Source organism: Rhineura floridana, chromosome 3, assembly GCF_030035675.1.
Source record: "Rhineura floridana isolate rRhiFlo1 chromosome 3, rRhiFlo1.hap2, whole genome shotgun sequence".
Taxonomy (NCBI): Eukaryota; Metazoa; Chordata; class Lepidosauria; order Squamata; family Rhineuridae; genus Rhineura; species Rhineura floridana.
This window is the reverse complement of record NC_084482.1, coordinates 142172260-142195528: the sequence shown is the minus strand read 5'-3', so window position 1 is coordinate 142195528 and position 23269 is coordinate 142172260. Positions and strand designations below refer to the sequence as shown.

At 40.4% G+C, this 23269-nt stretch overlaps 1 protein-coding gene across 2 annotated transcripts in view; it reads left to right on the top strand.

The window, feature by feature from the left end:
* Positions 1 to 23042, top strand: part of WNT7A (Wnt family member 7A) — a 59728-nt gene extending 36686 nt beyond the window's left edge. For both annotated transcript variants that reach the window (XM_061621998.1, XM_061621999.1), the window contains exons 3-4: positions 2905 to 3176; positions 21804 to 23042. In XM_061621998.1, coding sequence (XP_061477982.1) covers positions 2905 to 3176; positions 21804 to 22283 — 752 coding nt within the window. In that variant the 3' untranslated portion in view covers positions 22284 to 23042. The remainder of the gene's footprint in view (positions 1 to 2904; positions 3177 to 21803) is intronic.
* The last annotated feature ends 227 nt before the right edge of the window (positions 23043 to 23269 follow it).

Sequence of the window (23269 nt, the reverse complement as noted above, 5' to 3'; positions counted from 1 at the left end):
TGCTAAGATGAAATAAACCAACACAAATTCATATGTTTACAACTGTTTAATTATACTTAAATTATACTGATGACAAAGGAGCCTCATGGAAAGTTTAATGTTACTAAATACTTCTACATTTTGAAAGCACAAGATTCTTATTATACATGCAGTTATATAAATGATAAAAACTAAACATTAAAAAGGCGTAATATACAGTTCTATTAATACAGATCCTGCAGTTAAGTGGCCATGAAGGTACCTATTAACTGATTTTGTTGATGTCATCCTTGAATCCATTATGCTACTAGCTATTTGTGGCATATGATAAGGAAGTAGGTATTTTCAGTAGAAGAACCACTAAGAGACAAGCATTAATATATAAATCACTTGTGGAGAGTGATACTGCTGAGAATAAAGTGCCTGAGATTTTCTTTTTGGTTTACTGTTTCTTTTAAACAGAAACATCAGAAATATGCTTGTTCAACAAATCATAGGGTACAAGTACCAGAGATCTGGGATTGTATCGTGAAGTAGCTATGAAGATTTACTTAACTAAGGTCAGAGTTTGAAAAGAATTTCAAGTACCAACTTTAGTTTGATTGTGCCAAACCATTTTTGGGCCTTAGTGTTTGTAAAGTTATTCAAGTTAAAGTCCTTTCCCTTTTTCTGAACAGAATTGGGTATGAATGAATGAAATTTATTTCGGTCATAGACCAGACGAAACAGAATTGGGTAGATAGATTCCTCACCCATAAGGGCTATGCATGAGAAATCACCATGTGGTAGAGAGCTGAACTAATCTGCATATTTTAGTTGCATGCAAATACTATAGGGTGAAATCCAGTGATAGTTATACTCAGAGTAGTCCCACTGAAATCAAAGGATTTAAATAACTCAAGTCTATTGATTTTACTGGTTCTATTTAGTTGGATATCACCCATAACTTATATGTTTTTTGTGAATTAGGCTGATTTCATATTAACACTGGTTATCATGTCTCACCGTAATATTCTTATTCTGAAGTTATTGGCTTAAAAGACAATAAAGTTGTTATTTATATAGCACTATCAAATGTGTGTCACACTTTACTGAAGAGAAAAGAACAGCTCCCTTGACCTGAGGGGCTTCATAGCCAGCAAGGTGCTGGCTGGGGCTGATGGGAGTTGAAGTCCAAAACATCTGGAAGGCACCAGAAGGCTGATTTACAGAGTTATAATTGGAAATTGAGAATACAACGTTTTAGGAACATTCTCTTCCAATTGAAATATTGAAGTGCCAGTAATCTTGACAAGGTCCTTGAGGGAGAAGAATTGGAAACCATGATCAAAATCATGAAATGTTGATCAGTATCCTGTAGTACTTGAAGCAGGAATTCTAAGACTTTATGCTTATGGAGATATGTATCATAGAATTTGGCTGAATTTCTACCTTTGTTAGGGTTGCCAGTGACTAACCAGGAAAAAAAATCCAACCCTGGCCTATTTATATTTTTTGGTTTCTTACCAGATTTTGTGTGAATATAAAAACCAGATTTTTTTTAAAAAAAGTAAATGCAACACATTCATTTTGACAGTGTGTGTATTCTTGAACTGTGTTACTTACTCATGGGTCCTGGGTGCCAAGGTATGCCTAGTCCCAGCCAGTGCACTACTTCACATGCTGCTTCATGACCAATTTGTGTGTTTCCTTCACACGAGGTCTCAAATACAGGCTCAGGCTGCTACGTTTGTTAGAGCAAGCCACAGGTGCAAAAAGAATGCTTTTGCTATTAGGCCTGCTCCTGCCAGAGTCTACCAGGTTCTAGCTCCTGACCTGTCCTTGATGTTGCCCACATACTAGAATTTTTGAAATTAGAAGTTGGCTATCCTTTGTTTTGTTTGTAAAAAATGACTTCAGGGATCCTGGGCTGGGGAACACACAATCCTAGTCTATATTTAGTTCAGCTGCCCATAGCTCCAGTCTCGTCCTGGAACCTTGTTTGACTTTCTTCAAGGTTAACTAATAAGTAAGAGAACATCTGCAATTGTAAATATAAACCCAATTTTACTGCTGTGATCTCACTAAAAACTATGATGGGAACTGTAGCTTTGTGAGGATGCTAAATCTCTTTTAGATACCCCTAAATTCAGACAAATACAATTCCCAGACTAAGTTGGTTGGGAAAACTGGATATACAATTTGTAATGCAGATACGTAACACCCTTCTGTGACATTAGTGATCACTGACAGAGTCTTCATAATCACTACCACCACCAAGATAGGGTGAAACATAGAGTACAGGCCATTTAACAACTCCCCTTTATGATTTAAGATTTAGTTGGGATTATCTTCACAGAAATAATCTACATGTAAGGTTATTCTAGCTCTGGTGCAATATATATCCGTGTGGCAGAGGCATTTGTGCCATTCACAACCAGTACCTGGTAAATGGCATACAACTGGTGATCAGCACTTGGGATTTCTGTGGGATGAACTTCATCACCGTGACAAACAATACTATTCATCATGATGAATATTTCCTGAACACACATAGCACAGCACTTTTGTGTGACCAAGTGAAGCTGTGTGGTTGAGTTTTTAAAAGCCATGGTGAAATAAAGGTTGCAGTCTGATAGAGCCTTGCCTGCATCATTAAGCACTGACTAATTGACTTTTGGTTTGGTAACTTTAACTTTATGGACATGGCAAAATGCACTGCCTTTACTACAGCATGTGTATTGACTCTCTTGGGAGTGCCTGAAGATCAACAAAAGACCAGTACTTTGAAATGTCAAGAAATGCTTATGCCTGCATATTTACAGCATGTCTAATAATAACCTTGCAGCATTTCTACTGCATGGACTTGCACAGTTTCTCCCTCCCTCCCCCAAGCTGTTCTTCCAAATGTTCTTTCCTTTACTGAGAAATGTATCCTAATTTCAGGTAGTAGAGAAGCAGCATTCACCTATGCCATCATTGCTGCTGGAGTAGCGCATGCAATCACTGCTGCCTGCACCCAGGGGAACCTGAGCGACTGTGGCTGTGACAAGGAAAAACAGGGACAGTACCACAAAGACGAAGGATGGAAATGGGGAGGCTGCTCTGCAGACATCCGATATGGAATAGGATTCGCCAAAGTGTTTGTGGATGCAAGGGAGATTAAACAGAATGCAAGGACGCTCATGAACTTGCACAACAACGAGGCGGGGCGAAAGGTAGGCACCTTTGCTCACCTCTAAATGTGGCCATCCCATGTCTACAACATGTATATACATATGCTTTGAAGCCCATGTCACGTGCCAGCCCACAGGTAGGCAGATTTGCGCATCACAAGACGACTATCCTTCTGTCAAATGCTTGTCCCATCTTGACACTTCACAGCAGGGCCGGATTAAGCTGAGGAGGGCCCCTAGGCTGATTCTGAGCCGCCTGCCATCCCATCCCATCCCCCCCGCTTCACCTACCTTTCCGCTTTTTTTGCTGCTGCACGCACTGCACGCACAGGTTTGCCATCAATCAAGATGGCAGCCGAGGTTTCCCTAAGGGGCTGAAGCCTCTGCTGCCATCTTGGTTGATGGCAGCAATGTGCGCGTGTAGCACACATGCGTGCCATCAACCAAGTTGGGGGCAGAGGCTTCAGCCCCTTAGGGAAACCTCGGCCGCCATCTTGATTGATGGCAAACCGCAAAAAATAGCGGAGAAAAAGGTAAGTGAAGTGGGGGGATGGTGGGCGGTTCAGAAGCTCTTGTCCCGCGATCCGCAGCTCCTGTCCTGCTTCCATGGATCACGGGCTCCCAAGAGCTCCGGGCCCCTAGGCTTCAGCCTACTAAGCCTAATGGATAATCCGGCCCTGCTTCATAGTCATAAAACAGGAAGTGAAAGCAAATGGAGCACAATCAGATTGTGTTTTACAATTTACGAATTCCTGGATTGCTTGTGGTCCAAAAAAATAGATTTTTCTCCTGGTTCACATATGACCACCACCTCATTATTCATTTGAAAAGAACGGGATTTTCTGCACACAAGGGTCTATCTTGCTTTTTTAAAAATGGTTATCCCTAAAGAAACAAGTAAACAAACAGAGGGAAAATATACAATGGATGTTATAAACTAAATTGTATGGCAACTTCCACCTTGTGGCAGCCTCTTCAGTTGGCCTTTGTAATACATGTGTGGTGTGGCTGGCATTTGTTCGATTGATTCCTATCTGCTTTGGTAACATTTGAATTCAGGAGATCACATGAAACCAATTAATTACATAGTTACTTTCTGTCCCAGTATTGCTTGCCCTCCTAGGGGTGAGTAGTAGGCAACTCTGTAGAGAGAATCCTTCTTGGATTCAAACATTGGTCTGACCTTTGTATTCAGAGCTAATCTCCCTAAAATCTGGTTCCAAAGGCAAAATATTAATTAATTTAAAACTTTTTTATTTACTACATATGTGGTTCTCTTGGTTTAATATTAGTTTTAATAATTTCTCCTAAACAATTTCTCCTAAACACTCTTAAAACACTGGATCAGAAACTTGACTTTGAAACTCTTTGAAGTGGAAAGATTTATCAAAGTCTGTATTGCCCTTTAATCTGAAGGGCCATGTATGTTACACCAATTAAACATAATTAGACCAGCAATTAGACCATAATATATGATGCCTGGATGATTCCCCCCCCCCCATTGGCAAGAAAGGAATGCCTTAAAAATTGTGTGAAACTTCCTTCAAAGTCTGATTGGCACAAATTACCTAATAAAGCGAATGTCAGGGCTATGTGGATATGTACATAGTACTTCCAACTTTGCACATTAATAATAATGGTGCCATCTGATTTCTGAAATATGTCAGCAAAATGTCATGGTTGGTTTGACAGCACGCATAACTACATTCAGTGGGTGACTTGAGGGCTCTGATTTAAGCCAGAATATGGGCTTTATAGACTGCATAAAAGGCCTTAGAATGACTTTGGATGCGATGTTGCTGGTGATGACAGAAAGTGCAAGTAACATGCTTACCGTTTCCCTCCATCTGTGTTTCGTCTGAACTATAACGTTTGCAACACACACACCTATGACATGAAAGTTGCCCTAACATGTATGTCTCAGGGTGGGAGCAACAATTATATTTTGGATTACGTGGCAATACTGGAGGGACAAGAACAAGGCACTTGAGTTTTGCATTATCGTTCCCTCCTCCGCCCCCAACTGATGTCATATCCCCAACTGATGTCATATCCAAAGCTGCAAATATAGCTAAAATGTAGTTGGAAATTGTATTTCAAAAGCCTTGCTTATATTTCATATTTCGGTGTGTCTCAGTAGCAGTATTCTATAACTTGTTAATGCTTATTTGGTCAGGTTTTTAGTTCAGCCTAAACCACTTTTAACCCAGTGTTGGGGTGAAAACCCACCTCTCAATAAAATAACATAAACTACCATCTTCTTTAGCCACCTCTACACTTGCAAAGCAATCATGTGAATATTCTAATTACCACTTTAAAATGACTGGGAGACGATTCTAATAATGCTTGTATAATCTAATGGCTCCAGTCCCTTTGTGAGAATTCTGATGTGTTTACTTAATGCTCCATGCATATAGGTGCTATTCTGTGATCTGGGGAGAATTACACATGCTTGCTGTGGAATTTTTATGTAGGTAAGGAAGGAGTATTTCACTTCACAGAAATGAATCAGAAGGCTTTACATGCACCTGAACTTGGCCCTGACTGGTGCATTTAGAGTCAGAGTTGCCACAAGATTATCTTTATAAAGATGACTGCAAAGGATCACACTGTGCTCTCCTCATGATCTTTCATACTAGAGTTGATCATAAAGTCTGTACACATGATCCTCCCTCACAAATTCAGTGTACATGTGAGGGGGGACCAGTACTGCATCTGCTGGTTGTGCCCCTGATGCTTACATACCTGCGGGCTACATACCCTGTGCTCACTTATTTGGCAGTAGTGTGAAAGAAGCCATGCATACATACAGTACACTACAGATAACTTTTTCATACTAATTATGAACATGAAGTCATTAGTGAACATAGCTAGCAGGTGCATTGCCAGTAAGGACCATGGCCAATGAGGACACTTTCACTCTTTGTCATACATTCGCTGAATTTATTGTGGTGGTACTGGTAAGGTCATGTGAACAGACCTATTGTTTACATTAGCTAGTGCAAATTTCAGTGTAGCATTCTGAATCCATAGCTTGGCTGAAGGGATGTTTCCTGTGGATTTTGATGTGGTCTGGGAGTGGGTCGTTCCTAAAACATGTCCAGAGATAATGCAATGAACTGGATCTTTGAAAAAGGAGGAGGAGGAGGGTGGTGGTGATGGTGAGCTTCAGTGCACAATGTCATATTTTGAGCAAGTATGCCCAACCCATGCTCATGAAAAAGTGTTCTTGTCACAGGATCCATTCCAAAAACGTCCTGGAGATGCAAAACATTATGACAGAACTGGCTCTTAGACACTCAGTATGCACCCAACCATCTGAACAAGAAGGCTTTCATTTTATTGCAGGTATTATCTGGAGGGATAGTGCGTGTGCTGTCTTTGGCTACCTGCCATTTCCCCAGCAGGCAAAGAAGCTGTTTTGATGTGGAGATGTTTTCATGCCTGCCTGGTGTAGAACTGCTGAACTGCATTTGGAGGTGTTGTAGTCCAATACTGGACCGGGTAGTATTACTGAACGTATACAGAGAGGTGGAGAAATTAATAAAAGTGTGGAATTATGCTGTTTTCATGTGATATAAATATATCTTCACATAATTTAAGCATTTATTTGTGTTATGGTTTGTGCTAAAGCAAGCTAATCTTTCATCAGCATCTATGAAATTATATCAAAATTGCACTAAAGGTATCTCATGATATTAGAGTTATTATAAGGTACACCCTAACTCTAATATCATGAGATTCCATTAGTACAGTTTTGATATAATTTCATAGATGTTGATAAATGATTAGCCTGCTTTAGCCAAGCTATAGTTTGGATGTAATGGCAAACAGTGGTTTGCATTGAAGAGAAAGTAGCTAGTTAATTGAGTGAGGGCAAATGGAAGATGGGAGCACAAAGCTCATTCTCATTGCACCAAACCATTATTATATGCAAACCCCAAGATAGCAGAATGACCATGGATGATATCCAGCAGTCATACTCAGACTAGACCAATTGAAACGAATAGATATCTATTGATTTCAGTGGATCTACTCTGAGAAAGTTGGATATCACTATATGATTCTCTGTTCTGTGCTATTCTGCGTATTTTTAATTTAATCATGTTTTTAACTAGCTGCTATTTTTCTGATTTTTAAAAAATCTGCTCTTATTTCATTTTATAAGGTTTTATTGTGTCATTGCTCATTATGTTATATGAATTCATTAATTTTTATTTTTTATTATTTTATTTATTATTATTATTATTTTATTATTTTATTATTATTATTTTATTATTTTTGTTAGCTGTCTTTGACTTTTTAATGGGAAAGCAAGATATCAATAGCAATGGAGTGGAATGATGTGTGATGAACTGGTTCCAGTGCAAATCTCTGCTACAAGGTGGTTGTTAGAAAGTCATGTTGTGGTTGAGAAATGCTCATGCATTAGTTTTAGCAAATTCAACTTCCTTTTTACTGAGGCCTTGTGAATATAGCAGGGGAAGGCTGTCATTTATTGGTTATATTAGAAAAAACAAAAATGCATTTTCAGACATTACTGTAGAATAAGAAAGGGTGTAACTGCTGATACCTTTCAAGGAACAATATTCTGAGTGGAAAGCAAATTATACTCTTGCTCTCTCTTTTGTGACATTGAAATTCACTGAATGACATTTTGCATCAGCATTACATCATATTCAATATAATGCCATATTATGAGTCATTGTTATAAATCATAACACAGGCTGCATTAGAAGGCTCCTGCAACCAAGGGCATATCAAGGTAACTTTTTATTTGATGTGTTTCTTTGTGGATGTCTCTTCACAGAGGGACATAGGTGTGCTGACTTAGTAATTCTATCATGCCCTGCACTGGGAGCAGTTTGCTTTTCCTTCAGCACTTGAGTAGAAATCTGTGGTATAAAACAGTTCACAGCAAATATAACAAAGGACAAAATATTGTGTAGCTACTGGATCATAAGTTGCAAAATGAATACGCTGAAATATACACTGATTCTAAAGGAGATGGAAAATGTATGGTCAAGGGAAGAATCCAGATTCCCATACCATTGTATAGTGAAGAGAATGACTGAACATGGAAGCTGCTTTATACCGTATTAGACCATTGATCCAGAATGCTCAGTATTATCTAAACTGACTGGCAGCAGCACTCACCAGGGTTTCAGACAGAATTGTTTCCCAACCATATCTGGAGATGCCAGGGACTGAACCAGAGGACCTTTTATATACAAAACATATGCTCTGCCATTGAGCTATGTAGACCTTCCTCTATCCTCTGGCTGTTTTTTGCTCATGAAAAATTGATGCTCGGAAATAAGATGTATATCACCCCAGACTCTTATTTATAGGAGCAGTCCTTCTTTCACCAGACCCATCCAAGATAATATCCGTCTCTGGCCTTCAGTTACAACTTACTCATTATTTATTTATTATTAAATTTATATCCAGCCCTTCCGCCCAAAGGGAGCCCAGGGCGGCAAACAGATGATAAAGCACAAAAAGCATCTCTAAAACAAAACATCCTAAAAAACAATTTCAACACAGATGCAGACCAAGATAAAGTCTCAACTTAAAAGGTTTGTTGAATGAGGAAGGTCTTCAGTAGGCACTTAAAAGATAACAGATGGTGCCTGTCTAATATTTAAGGGAAGGGAATTCCAAAGGGTAGGTGCCACAACACTAAAGGTCTGCTTACTATGTTGTGTGGAATGGACCTCCTGATAAGATGGTATCTGTAGGAGGCCCTCACCTGCAGAGCACAGTGATCGACTGGGTATATAAGGGGTAAGATAATATTTTAGGTATCCTGGTCCCAAGCCATAAAATACTTTATACACCAAACCCGGCACCTTGAACTTAGCCTGGTACAACTGGAGCATGTTTTGCCAGACAGATTACTTTCCTCTGCCCTATAAACCTATGGGTTGAGATGAGGGCTCTTATGCAATTAAGCTACACCAGTCTTAGTAGCTGCAGTCAAACAAATCAGTGAGGAGAATAAAAGGATAAGGGAAACCTAAAGATTAAATAAATGGCCAGACTTTCAAAGAACTTCCAAACAGAGCAATGGCAGCTCTTGTATTTACATATTCCACTACTAGAACTCAAAATACCTGTGTTGGTTTCACAATGTAGAACTTCGGCTATGGGGCGGTATATAAATGTAATAAATAAATAAAATAAAATAAATGTATGTCTCCACCTGGCGTTTATAGGGATGCTGATTGTCTTTTCTTTGTTAGTCGATGCAAGTTACCTCCTCCAAAATCAGTATTTTTATCCTCCTGCTTTCCTAGTCAGAGTCATGCTTCTAATTTCCATGGCAAACTACTGGGGTGTGTGTGTTACCTTTTTAACAATGGGGAAGATGAAAGAATTGGGACTTCCTAGGGAGTGGCTATACAAAGAAAAGAAATAAAGATGGTAACAGTGAGTGGTCTCCACACTGATAAGGAATACATTTGTGGAGATGGCACTACAAGGAGAAATATCTTTTTTTCTACATGTGCCAGCCTTAGTTTGGCCTTGAAGTCAGGAAGCATTGAACAGAGAAAATCTGATGTACAAGTATGGCAACCAAAAGTATGTGCTATAGCATTCAACTATCTCAAGTCATGCCAGCAAAAAAAAAAAGAATGAAATAAAGAAAAAAAAAGGGGGGGGGGAGCCAAAGCTGTGAATGCCCTCATGTGTCTGGAACTTTTGAAAATTAACATAGACTCCAGGAAGTCTAGAAGAACATCCTACTGTTGAATAATTAAAAACTGATGAGGCTGTTATGATACCTCTGGAATCAAGTGATATTATGGTATCAGCAGCAAAGCCACCTAGGCCTTGAAGCTCAGGTGTTAATTGTGCCATTTACATTTGGGGTGTTTTTCTTTTTTTTACTTTGCCGTTGTTTGATTAGCATTGCTGATCTTTCCTTTCAAGCCTTTGATTTTTTTGGCTACAGTCCAATGAAGCTATATGCATGTGTATTTGGAGAACTGCTTGCCTAGTCAGAGGTTTATTTGAAATCTTCCATCTCGCCTCTTATATTGCTGAAGAGACAAGCCAAATGTTAATGATACTGCCACTATGTGTGCAGTTATCCCCCAGATGCATTCCCCTGTGTGACGTTTGTCTTTTTAAGGATGCTACATAAAAAAATGGAATTAGTATGCAATTTCAGTTTTGCAGTTACAGATGGAATTCCATCAGAAACAGCAATTAAAGTTTCCTCAATATTTAAGTCTCAAAACATAGACTTGCCCCCAATTAGGTTTATTCAGAAATTAGTGCTATTGATTTCTTTGCTGTTCATTTCCAAGTAAGTAATGTGTGATTTCAGCCTTGGGAAGACATCCATATAATGGTCTCTTTGTCTAACTTAAAATATATCCAGTGAAAAGGATTTACAACCTCAGTAATTTATTTTCATTGACTTTCTGGTCTGGTCAGAAAGTTTCTCTTGATAAACCTATTGGCTCTGGTTTCACTCTTGGTGGGTATGAAATAGTAGTAACCAACTCTTCACCTGTTTCATAGAATCATAGAATAGTAGAGTTGGAAGGGGCCTATAAGGCCATCAGGTCCAAACGCCCCTGCTCAATGCAGGAATCCAAATCAAAGCTGTCAAGCTGCCTCTTGAATGCCTCCAGTGTCGGAGAGCTCACTACCTCTCTAGGTAATTGGTTCCATTGTCGTATGGCTCTAACAGTTAGGAAGTTTTTCCTGATGTCCAGTCGAAATCTGGCTTCCTGCAACTTGAGCCCATTATTCTGTGTCCTGCACTCTGGGACGATCGAGAAGAGATCCCGGCCCTCCTGTGTGTGACAACCTTTCATGTACTTGAAGAGTGCTATCATATCTTCCCTCAGTCTTCTCTTCTCCAGGCTAAACATGCCCAGTTCTTTTAGTCTCTCCTCATAGGGCGTTGTTTCCAGTCCCCTGATCATCCTTGTTGCCCTCCTCTGAACCTGTTCCAGTTTGTCTGCATCCTTCTTGAAGTGCGGAGACCAGAACTGGATGCAGTATTCAAGATGAGGCCTAACCAGAGCTGAATAGAGGGGAACGAATACTTCACACGATTTGCAAACTATACTTCTGTTAATGCAGCCTAATATAGCATTTGCCTTTTTTGCAGCCACATTGCACTGTTGGCTCATATTCAGCTTGTGATCAACAACAATTCCAAGATCCTTCTCACATGTCGTATTGCTGAGCCAAGTATCCCCCATCTTATAACTGTGCATTTGGTTTCTTTTTCCTAAGTGTAGAACACTTGTTTGCATAGCTGAAAACTATTAGCAATATGTGAAAATTTCAAATATACCAGATGAATTGGTGTAGGTGGAAGAAGATGGCTTAAATATAAACTATCAAATCTATAGTTAAAAACTACTTCTTTATGTTTAAGCTGCTTTCAAGAATAACATCTTAGGAACTTGAATGCTGATTCTGGAAAATGAAAGAATAAATAGTTTCCTATTAAAAGTTAAATACTAAACTTCTAATTTGTTCTCTATCTCTAATCATATGGAGTTGGATCCAGACCTGCTACTGCAAAAATAGATGGGCTCCTTTAATTTACAAAGGGAAGTGGAACCCAGCAGTTCCACTGGAAAATGAGTGATTTTTCTGAATCCCCCCTTCTCCCTGTAGCCCCCAATATCACTTCCCATGTTGTTCTAGAGCAGTGGCTCCCAACTTTTATGAGTAAGGGATCCCCTTTATAAGCTCAAAAAATTTCTGACCCCTCCACCAATGCTAATTGTAATTTTAGTCTCTGTTAATTGAAAAATAACGGTTCGTAGCCAAATCACATCTCCAAATATCCCTTTCCATAAAAAGCTCCCTGCAGACAGGGAGGTATTGCTTTCTTTTCTTATTGCAAAGATCCAATCAGCTTGGGATCCCCTTCCCCCTCCCCTGACAGTCTGAAGATGTACAGTCCTGTTTCCCAGCACCAGTGGGGTACAGTGTTGAATTAAGATCCAGATTCAAATTCCCAACCAGCCATGATGCCCACTGCGTGACCTTGGGGCATACCTATCTCACAGGGTCTGTGTAAGGATAAAATGAAAAGGGGGGAATCATGTACATTAAGAATGCACCTGTAGCCAACAGATATTTCTATCAAATTTTAGAAAGCAAGGAAATTGGGCAGCTATAGTGAATGCACCAAGGGAGCAGGAGACCTGACCTCCTCTCTGAGATATAGGAAGCTGCCTGCCACCAAGTCAAACCATTGGGTCCATCTATCTCTGTACTGCCTACACTGACTAGCAGCAGCTCTCCTGCGTTTCAGGCAGGGAGTCTTCCCAAGCCCCACCTGGAGATGAACCTGGGACCTTCTACATGTGAAGCAGGTGCTCTGCCCACTCAGCCACAGTCCTTCCCCTGGGAGTGTGGGGAGTTCTGGAGGGGGGAGAGGATGCCAGGGGTGGCTCAAGATATGTTTGAGGGAGAAGGGGGCTCTTTTGGCAGGAGCCCAAACTGAAGTCAGCCTGCAAGAAGGTGTGGCATGAGGGGGTGCCCACCTGCATTGACCCAAGTGTGTGAGGAGGGTTTGGTTCAGTTTTGTTTTTTGGGACGGGGGGGTGGGAGACTATTAGAGGGTGGTTAATCCAGGCAGTGCCCTATCAGTCCTGGGGAGGGAGCAGCACCAGGGATCAAGGGTCCTCATGGAGGATGGTGGGTTAAGAATCTAAGAAGAGCCCTGCAGTGCTGGATCAGGCCAACGTGGGCTCATCCAGTCCAGCACATCCTCTTCTCACAGTGGCTGACCAGCTGCGGGGCCCCTGTGCTCCCCTTCTGCAATCAGCGGCAGGATAGCAGGGCAGAAGCTTCAGAGCTGCCCACCATTCTCCCACTTCACCTACCTTTCTCTCTGCTGTTTTTTGCAGCACATGCAGGTTTGACATCAATTAAGATGGCGGCTGAGGTTTCCCTAAGGGGCTGAAGCCTCTGCCGCCATCTTGTTTGATGACAGCAATACAAGCATGTAGCACACATGCATGCCATCAACCAAGATGGCGGCAGAGGCTTCAGCCCCTTAGGGAAACCTCAGCCGCCATCTTGATGGATGGCAAACCTGTGCATGCTGCAAAAAACAGCAAAGAGAAAGGTACGTAGAGCGGGGGAATGGCGGGGGGCTTGGGATCTCCTGCCCTGTGGCCAGCCCTGCCGAGTGGCCATGCCACACCACACCAAAAACCAGAGATCCAGGGACAGAGGGTGTGGTTTGGCCAGGGAGCCAGAAAACACCCCCGAAGCTGGAGACTCCGGCTGAAAACCAGAGATCTGGTAACTCTAGTCCCGCCAGAAGGCTCCTCAAAGGGATTCTCAGCACCAGTTTCATGAAACTCTGCCTGATCCTCAGGGTCCTTGACCTGTGGAGTGTCTGGTTCATTTTTCAAGGCACCAAGTGAAGACTAGGCATGATACCAATAATGTTACATCAAACTATCTTTGAGCTGTACTGAAAATCTTTTTTATGGTCTTAGGTGAGCCATTCTCTCTCAGCCTTCCCCAGCCTTCCCCACCCTCTACAATACAGGGGATAATAACACTGACTTGATATAAAGAGTTGTTGAAAGGATTGTAGATAAAACACTTAGCACATTTTAAAGCCCTCTGCCAATACAGGAAACAATAATTATATACTGATACTGTCCTGATAGAGCAGCTCATTGCAGTTTAGCCAAGCAATTTTCCGTCGTTACTCAAATGTGTCCATAGCAACTGCATAAAGCTATCTGGAACTTGAGATTAACAGATCTGTAATTTGTTAAAAATCTTCCAAAAAAAGCAGATATGTTAAGTAGCCAAGTAAAGGAGCTTTAGGGGTATGTGGAATATCATCCCAGTAATGTCTATTTCCAAAGTTTGTTTCCAAACAGAATGTATAAATGAGCAGTTCTAGAAAAATAGGTAAATATCTGCTCCGAGAACCTGACATCTTCCTGAAGAGTACACATTTTCTTTAGGCTGTCAAGTACCAGTGAAACTGAATCTCATAAAACTTAAAAGGGATATAGGTCACATATTTGCCACATTTTTATATATAACCAAGACAAATCCTCCTAAGTTAGTCTCTCCCCAAACATATTTTAGGTTACTATACTTGTAGGTCAGATTTTCTATGTTCAAAACTTGACTTCAAGGCCAGAGTAAGGCTGGCCTTTGTAGAAAAAATACTTCTCCTTGTGGTGCCATTTCCACAAATACATTCCATATCAGAGTAGAGACCAGTCACTGTTAGTGTCTCTTCCCCACCGGCCCCCTTTCCCAGTGGCACTCAGAACTGAGTTCAGTAACTTTCATTTTTTGAGAGCAAGGAATACAATTTACTGATAAAGCCTTTCAGATTCATAGAATCATAGAACTGGAAGTGACCTCAAAGGTCATTTAGTCCAACCTTCTGCCAATACAGGAAATCTACTGTGACAGCATTCCTGCTAGGTGGCTATATAAACTGAAAAATTGTTACCTTGCCACACATCCCTAACCTGAAATAACTGTGGGCCGACAAGAGAGGTCTCCTAAAAGTCCTGGGAAGGAAAATTATTCGTTATAAAAATGGAAGTAAGGGGTGACAAACCAGAACTCTCTCTGTTTTTCAGTGTGTGCCAAATTGGAAGAGTGCTAGTAATTAATGTAAACAAGGTCATTTCAATCCTCCTTAGTCTATCTTGAAACCATGCATGGTTAACTAAAGGTACCCTAATCTCTTTTTGTTAAACTCTAGTTGTTTTCTCTAACAGGATCTAATCTACCAATGCAAGTCTTTCTGCATAATAACATAATTTTATTTCAGGTAGCACAAAACTCCTTTCTAACTCATGCTTAAATAATGCCTTTTTTGTTACTCTTGGGGTTTCCTGTTCCAAATAAACGTTAGTAAAAAAAATGGATTGTAGGAGTGACATGCTGGATGGACATTTTGCCTATATGTAAAATGTGCTGCCTCATGACATTGCAATTGTTTATGGGGCCGCTGTAGTTTTTGGGAAAGTGTCCAAATTGCCACTCTCAAAGTCAATTTTCCTTGTAAGGTTGGAGTGTACACCTGCTGAGCCTTAGGTTTTATAAGGCCACATCTATATAACAAATTTGCACAGGATTTAAATTGGTTTAACCCATGACTTTCCTACAAAGAACTTGGCAAATGAAGTTCTCTGAGGTTTCTGAGGCTGTCTAACACAAATATGCCAGTACCCTCACCGGGAGTAAGTTGGGGATATCCAACTAGTTTAAAACCCTTTTCAATGTGTAGTGGAGATGCAAGCTGAGATCTGAAGGCATAATGGTTTATAGTCCAGGCGATCAAATTTTCCAAAAGAAGTATCATGGGTTAGATCCAGGGTGTTCCTTCTGTGAACAGAAGAGCCCTTCTGTTTGGTACTGGAACTGAGATCCATTGGAGGCTCCCACTGGAGAAAGGGAGGTGATTTTTGCCAAGACTCCCTTCCCCCTGTGCAGCCTCCTATAGTGTTTTAGAGCTCCCCCCCCCTTATAGAGTAGTTCATTTTTCAGGTTGTACAGGACTGGATGGAGAAGGAGGAGTTGATGACAATCACCTTCCCCCTTCCTCTAGTGGGAGCATCCCATGTGCGGAGTTCTGCTCACAGGAATTCTGGATCCATGCCAGTATGTCTACAATATGTGTTGATGATACGAGTGAGTCCCAATTTAACTCACAAGTTAATAGCAACCTGATATGTCAATGTTTTGTTGGTACTTGCTGTAAAAAGTGATAGCTCCTAAAAATATTTTCAGATTATTTTTCCTTAGGGGAAATGTAATGCAACAGAATGCAACAGAGGAAAAGAAAATGAGAGTGTAAAACAGCCATTTTAATAAATGGTATGTTCTGAGAGGTGATCAGAAACAGTATGGTGCTATGCATTATGCTTAAGTATAGCAAATCAAGTCATTAGGGTCAATACATGAAAATCACCTAAAAACTAAAACTGTTGGAACAGTTTTTTTAAAATGAGACCAAATTTGTTTCACCATAAGATTTCTGGGTAGAAAAACATTATCAGTTGGCTTGCAATGGACACTTGCCCTCAAATGCTAATATTTTTAGGAAGTCACAGAATTCATAATACATCAGAGCATGTGACTCAGATAGTTCAGATAAGATGTCAAACTATGGTTTGGAACTATGTAAATGAGCAGTCAATGAGCTATGTGCTTGCATATCCCCTTTCTCCCACTTCCCATTGTACATGGCAACTCCCACTCTCCTTTCTAGTTTGGACCAAACCATCATTTGCCATGTCTTCTGAAAAACCAATACTGTAGTTTACATTTTCCCTGAAAAACAGGATTGGAAAACAGGATCAATCTCCCATATCCAATCTTGGTTTGTGAGGAAACCACAAACCATAGTTTTCTGGCAACAAAATTGTAACTATGCATCAAACTATGGGTGCCTGCAGATAGGGAATTTGCTTTGGAATAGCCACCATTTATTCACTCACTTTTTATGGGCCTAGTGATGCTCTGCCATTAACAAAAAAGGGGCTTTCCAGAGGCTTTAAATTGGAGTGGATATTATTTATTTATTTATTTTATTCAATTTCTATACTGCCCACAGCCAACGGCTCTCTGGGCGGTGTACAACATAAATATAAAAATACAGTAATATAATAAAATCACATAGTAAATACAAACATACCACAAAAATTCCCCAGAGCTAAAAACATATTACACAATTTAAATTTAGAATACCAGAATGTGCTAAATATGCTAAAATATGTTAAAATGCCTGGGAAAAGAGGAAGGTTTTAACCTGGCGCCGAAAGGATAACAAAGTTGGCGCCAGGCGCACCTCGTCGGAGAGACTATTCCATAATTCGGGGGCCACCACTGAGAAGGCCCTAGTTCTTGCTGTCATCCTCCGGGCCTCTTTATGAGTCGGTACCCAGAGGAGGGCCTTCGATGTTGCACGTAGTGTACGGGTAGGTTCATATTGATGAGTATCAGAATGTTGCCTTGGTTGCATGAAGATGTGGGGAAATTAAATTTAGCACATCCAAGAGTTTCATAGCCCAGAACACTTGGGGGTTAGAACACTTTCATTTCCATTTCAATGGAGGGTGGGGGCTAGTCTGATCCGTTAAGTAACTTTGTTCTTCACTGTCAGCTTGGTAGCTATAAGCAGACAAAATGGAAGCTGAGAGACTAGTGGGGACATTCTGGCAACACATCAGGGATTGCCACCCGGAGGGACAGAATACTGAGGATGGGGATATAGATAAACATGACTTTATGCTTCTCTCCTTTCCAAATTCTTTTGTTTAAAAACACAGTTGATGGGTAAGTTGACTAGAGATCCTTATCCTGGTTTTGGGCAATGCTCTACATTGTCCTTAACCTGCAGCATGTGTCCCATCTGGCTTAGCTTTCTTCATTGAATAAACTAGAGCTCCTGATTCTGCAAACAGGTCTCTGTAGTGGCACCCATGTCTGCTTCTGGGTATGATCAGGTGGTATAAATTGATTTGTGGCATCTGGTGGATTAGTAACCCTTCTTCATGGTAGGGGTTGTACTTGATGTCCGTTGGAACTTGACAATGAAATATCTTCATACATCTTTTAAATACAAAACCATAAATGTAAGAATGGGCACCGAGTGATTTCCCAATGAGTGCAGTCTGCCTCCCAGTGAGACCAGTAGAAATGTATAACTGATTATCTACAATGGATAATTTCAAGCAATATTTTTTATTTATTTATTTTCATTAAACATCCTGAAGCGATTTAACAATAAAAACATATAAAAAACAATTTCAAATCCAGTCCAGGTACAGACTGTGTTCAAAATCTCCACTTAAAAATTTTGTTGAAAGAAGGAAGGACTTCAATAGACACTAAAAAGACAGTAAAGGTGGCACTTGTCTGATATGTAATGGGAGGGAGTTCCAAAGGGTCGGTACCATCACACTAAAGGCCCAATTCCTACATAATATAGAACAGACCTCCTGATGAGATGGCAGCTGTAGGAAGTCCCTCTTCTGCAAAGCACAGTGATCAGATGGGGATTTAAGAGGTGAGACACTCTTTTTAGGTATCCTGTATCAAATTGGATGGTATCCAACTTACTTGTTCTGTTAGTTCAACAGAACCCCCCATTGCTCTCTGCACACATGACCCATGCACTTCCCAGATCTGTTCCGGAGGGTTGGGGGAAAACATGGAGGGAGAAGCTGTTGTCCAAGCAGAAATCCTTTGTTAGTTAGATATTGCCCGTTGTATTTGAAACACTGACTAAAGTTAGGTTTCCCTTCATTGTATGTCCTAAATCCTGCACTTTAGCTCTAGTTGGACTACTTGCATACAGTACACAGTGCATTTTTTCCCAGCCCTTTGATGCTAATTAGTTTGGAGGGTGGGGGAAGAGACAGGCAGACAGATCAACAAGTACCATCAATTCATCTCAGGGGCTTAGAGAAAATGTAGGCAAGGTTAGAAAGACTGTCTTTGTCAGCATTAAGAACAGCTGAAGCCTTTACTTTCAAACCACAGGTTTGCTGGTGGAACTTGTGTGTGTGTGTGTGTGTATGTGTAGCATGCAGTTTGAAGATTGCATATCTTTGTGTTATTATTCCATGCTGGTACAATTTAAACTATAGAGCTATTACCTGTGGCAAACTAGTCAAGTCATTCAGGCACTGCTGGGACCACAAAGGTAGCAATAATAGAGCGCTGGGTTTGGATTTGGGTCAAAATGCAGCTTAACATTCCTGCTCAGTCATGAAGGTCACTTGGTAACCTTAAACAAGTAAGCATCTCTCAGACTAGCCCGTGTCAAAGGGTGGTTAAAGAAAGCACATTGTCCACTGAAAGATACTATAGAAAAACATAACAATAACAACTCTTCAAGCATTTTAAAGATTAATCAATGTATCATGGGCCAAGCTTTCATGGACTCTAGTCAACAAAAGCTTATGCAGTAATAAATGCTTTAATCTTTAAGGTGCCACAAGATTCTTCATTGCTTTTGCTGCAACAGACTAACACAGCTAACCCGCTGGTGGTGGTGGTAAACACAACAAAAACATAGGTTGTATTTTCAGAAGTCTTGGGTATATTGGCCACTGCTAAATGTGAACAGGACTTGTCTGGAAGCCAGTAATATATGTTTTGTTCTTTACATCTAAATTCTTTTCATATTACCAAGGCTTTGAAAAAAGGAAAGGAACTCAAGAGGCAATTTTTTAATGTGACAAAAATACCAATGCTCCGATGTTTGTTAAAGCTGTTATAGTTTTATTGTTGCAACAGAAAATAATAAGAAAGAAAAAATAGGAGAGGAATGTTTTCTCCAAGGAGAACTGGGTTTCAAGACTGGAGGGGTAAACGAAAAGGGGCGCTGGCATGAGAATAAGAAGCACATGTGTTTAAAACAATTACGGTGAACTTTGAGAACACACTGAAGTGAGACATAAGAAGCTGCCCTCTACTGGGTCACACTAAGACTCTTAACTGCAGTTGCCTGTTGGTTGATCTCCAGGCTCCCAGGCAAGAATTCTTCCCAGTCCTACTTAGCTAAGTTCCTTTAACCAGAAATCCCTAGATGCAAAATAAGTCATAACCTGTCCCCCCCCCCAAAAGACAGATTGACTTGCACTTTAATATGAACAAAACCTGGGCATGGCAACTTGTGTCCAGCCCTGCCTTAGACAGGAAGGTCTCAAAGCTGGTTCCAGCTGGCATCAAAATACATCACAGAGAACAGCAAGCTCAACACATGTCACAAGTCCTTTCAGCTGTTGATCCATTGCAGTGGCTTACTCAGCTCTTTTCAATGGAGCTGTTTATTCCCTCTGTGGTCACTGTCTGTCCATGGGCTGAATTGGAACTTGGGCACTGTAGAAGAGTAGACTGTTCTGAACAAAGCCACAAGGTTAGCTAGAATACAAAACCACTGCATTTAAATTTCAGGGTGATTTTTTACCAGCTCAAACGGAGAGATTTAATTTCCAGAGGGCGTTGCCATGTTGGTAGCAAAAACAACAGGGAGTCTTGTTGCACCTTTAAAGACAAACACGCTTATTACTTACATACATTTTCATGGAATACAGTCCATCAGATGCATAAAGTGTTACAGTCAGCTGGCAGCTGTGCATATACAAGTGTAAAGGAAAAATGTAGACATTGGAGTTAAAGGCAATGAAATGCAAATAGTGACAATTTTTTAAAAGATGTACATCAGGTTGTTAATGCCTCCCTTTTCCTTTTGTGAAGCATGCTGCAAAGCTTGACTAAGGCATCACTTAAAAGATTTAGCTGCAGATGAACTAATGTATACTATTCATTAGGAAAGTCATCATTATTACAACAGCAGAACCAAAACATTGTTACTCCTTGTGAATCCAGAGTTCTATGCACATCATAGTGTATCCTTTGGGAGGAAGGGTGGGATATAATACTAATAATTGTACTCCTGACCATGCAGGCTTCCTAGTTAACTTCAGTGGAGGGCCAGTTGGCAACATCAAGGGATACTCATTCACATCTGCCCACTCTATTGGACTAGTTGTGGTCCACCACTTTGCCTTCCTGCACTGTTGTATGCTCCTCTGTTCCCACTAGCCCCAGTGCAGGCAGCTGAGCCCTAGCAAACTGCTTGGCCCAGTTGCTGTATCCCTCACATGGAAAGTATAGATTGGTAGCACAGCCAGACACTATTGTAGCACCCAAGTGTTCCTGGGATTTGCTGAAGTTCTTCTGGTGCCAAGTGGGAACATCAGCAATACTGCAGGAAAGCAAAGCTGAAGTGGATTTTAGTTCATGAAAGCTTGTGCCATAATACATTTGTTAGCCTTTAAGGCCTAATTTGGTACCCTCCCAATGTTTTAGACTACAGTTGTGCTGGCTGGGGTTGAGGGGAGTTGTCCAAAATATCTGGAAGTCACCAGGTTGCTGAAGGCTGCTTTAAGGTGTGATGGGGCTCTTTGTGTTCATGTACATATTTTCATCCATGTATTTGTAAGGGATCTCTAGACTAGGGTAACTGGTTTATCAAAATGGGGATCGAATTTCCAGGTATGTTTTTTTTAAGTGGGATAGAATAAGAAGAAAACATTTGAATGGCTTCTTTGAAATGTTGTTAGGTCAGCAATACCTTTTCCAACATCAAGTCTTTATAGTTTGACTACATATGGCATAAAGCTAGAAAAACAAGGGCAAAGAAACTTGTACTGAGTTATCCTTAACACCCTCTATAAGGAGTATGGTTGCTCTCCATCTGTAAGATTCCTATGATGCACTAGTTATCCTAGCCCACCGTACTTCAAGTGTTTTTTAAGATTTAACTCCCCTTTTTAAGTAGTGTTATTATTGACAAATGTTTCTTTTATCAACACAAGGACCAACGCTGCATTTTTAGAATAAAGGACTCCATGAACATCAATGTGTGTTTTGGACTTGGACTGGGTTTTACCATTTTTTCTGTATCATAATTATGATTTTATTGATTGATTGATTGATTGATTGATTGATATCCTGCCCTTCCTCCCAGCAGGATCCCAGGGCGGCAAAGAGCATTTGAAAACAGAGCTTACTACAATTATATTGGATTGCAGATTCTTACAAAGATTTAAGTGTAACATCCTTCTCCTTCCTCTCTTGTCATAAACGTAACATCCTCTTTTCCCTTCGATCTAGATCCTTGAAGAGAACATGAAGTTGGAATGCAAGTGCCACGGTGTGTCAGGATCATGTACTACTAAAACTTGCTGGACAACTCTTCCGAAATTCAGGGAGCTGGGCTACATCCTTAAGGATAAATACAATGAAGCTGTTCAGGTTGAACCAGTGAGGGCGAGTCGTAATAAGCGTCCAACTTTTCTTAAGATAAAGAAACCACTCTCCTACCGTAAACCTATGGATACAGATTTAGTGTACATAGAGAAGTCACCTAACTACTGTGAAGAGGACCCTGTCACTGGCAGTGTGGGAACACAGGGGAGAATGTGCAACAAAACAGCCCAGCAGACCAATGGCTGTGACCTGATGTGTTGTGGACGAGGTTATAACACTCACCAATATTCAAGAGTGTGGCAGTGCAACTGTAAATTTCATTGGTGCTGTTATGTTAAATGTAATACATGCAGTGAACGAACAGAAGTGTACACCTGTAAATGAAAGTGTGGCTTTGGGGGGTGGGGATCAACAGCCTTGGAATAAATACACTTTTTTTTTTGCACATAAACTCAGTGTACCTACACAACTGCAGCAAAGACCCACACTTTCCAAAAGAAAAGCCAGCAAATGGATCCCATCTTCCTTTCTTAACATATCAGCGCTCATGTGGATACCCATCAAAGACATAGAGAAATAGTCCAAAAACTACATCAGACTTTTAAAAAAAAGGAAATAGAAACAAACAAGTCACCTAATACAAAAACATAAACAGGGGGAAATGCTCTCAAATAATCTGTGCTGTCAAACCATAATTTATTGACTACCTTAAGGGAAAAAGTCCATGTCAGGACCTTGGCAATGGGCTCTTTGGGACTGAATGAGTGAGAGACTGAAATACACAAGCCACCATGAATAAAGAGAGGGCTGGGAAAACAAACAGTACTCTAACAAGGTCTTTGCACAGGATGGGGTGACAATGCACCAGTGTGAATTTCAATTTAAAGAGTGTGGATTATGCAGATTAGAGATTTCTACACTTGTGAAAAGCTTCTGCTGGTTGTTCCTGCCCTTCCATTTTTCAGACAATGCGCTACTGCAAGTAGGATTGTTTTCCATATAGACATTGGTTTATCTGCCTTTTTGTTGTGTTGCAGATTTTAGCACAGGGATTTGGGACATCTGGGCATAATAATAATAATAGCAATATTTAACAATTTATCCAGATAAAACTAATATTAATTTATTTAATTAAAAAGAACTCTACCAATATTTCTGAAACCATACTGCAATTAAAGTAGATAGCCTGCTTTTTGCGGAATAATTTTGTAGATATGGAAAGGAGGAGAAACCTTTGAGCTGTGTATATTATTGTTTACTCAGATATTTCTTACTAGTTGGAATTGCAGGATGTTTTTTCTGCAGTAATAGAAACTAAGTACAAAAGCAGGCATCTTTTATAATTTGTTTGGCTGTTCGCTGCTAGTTGT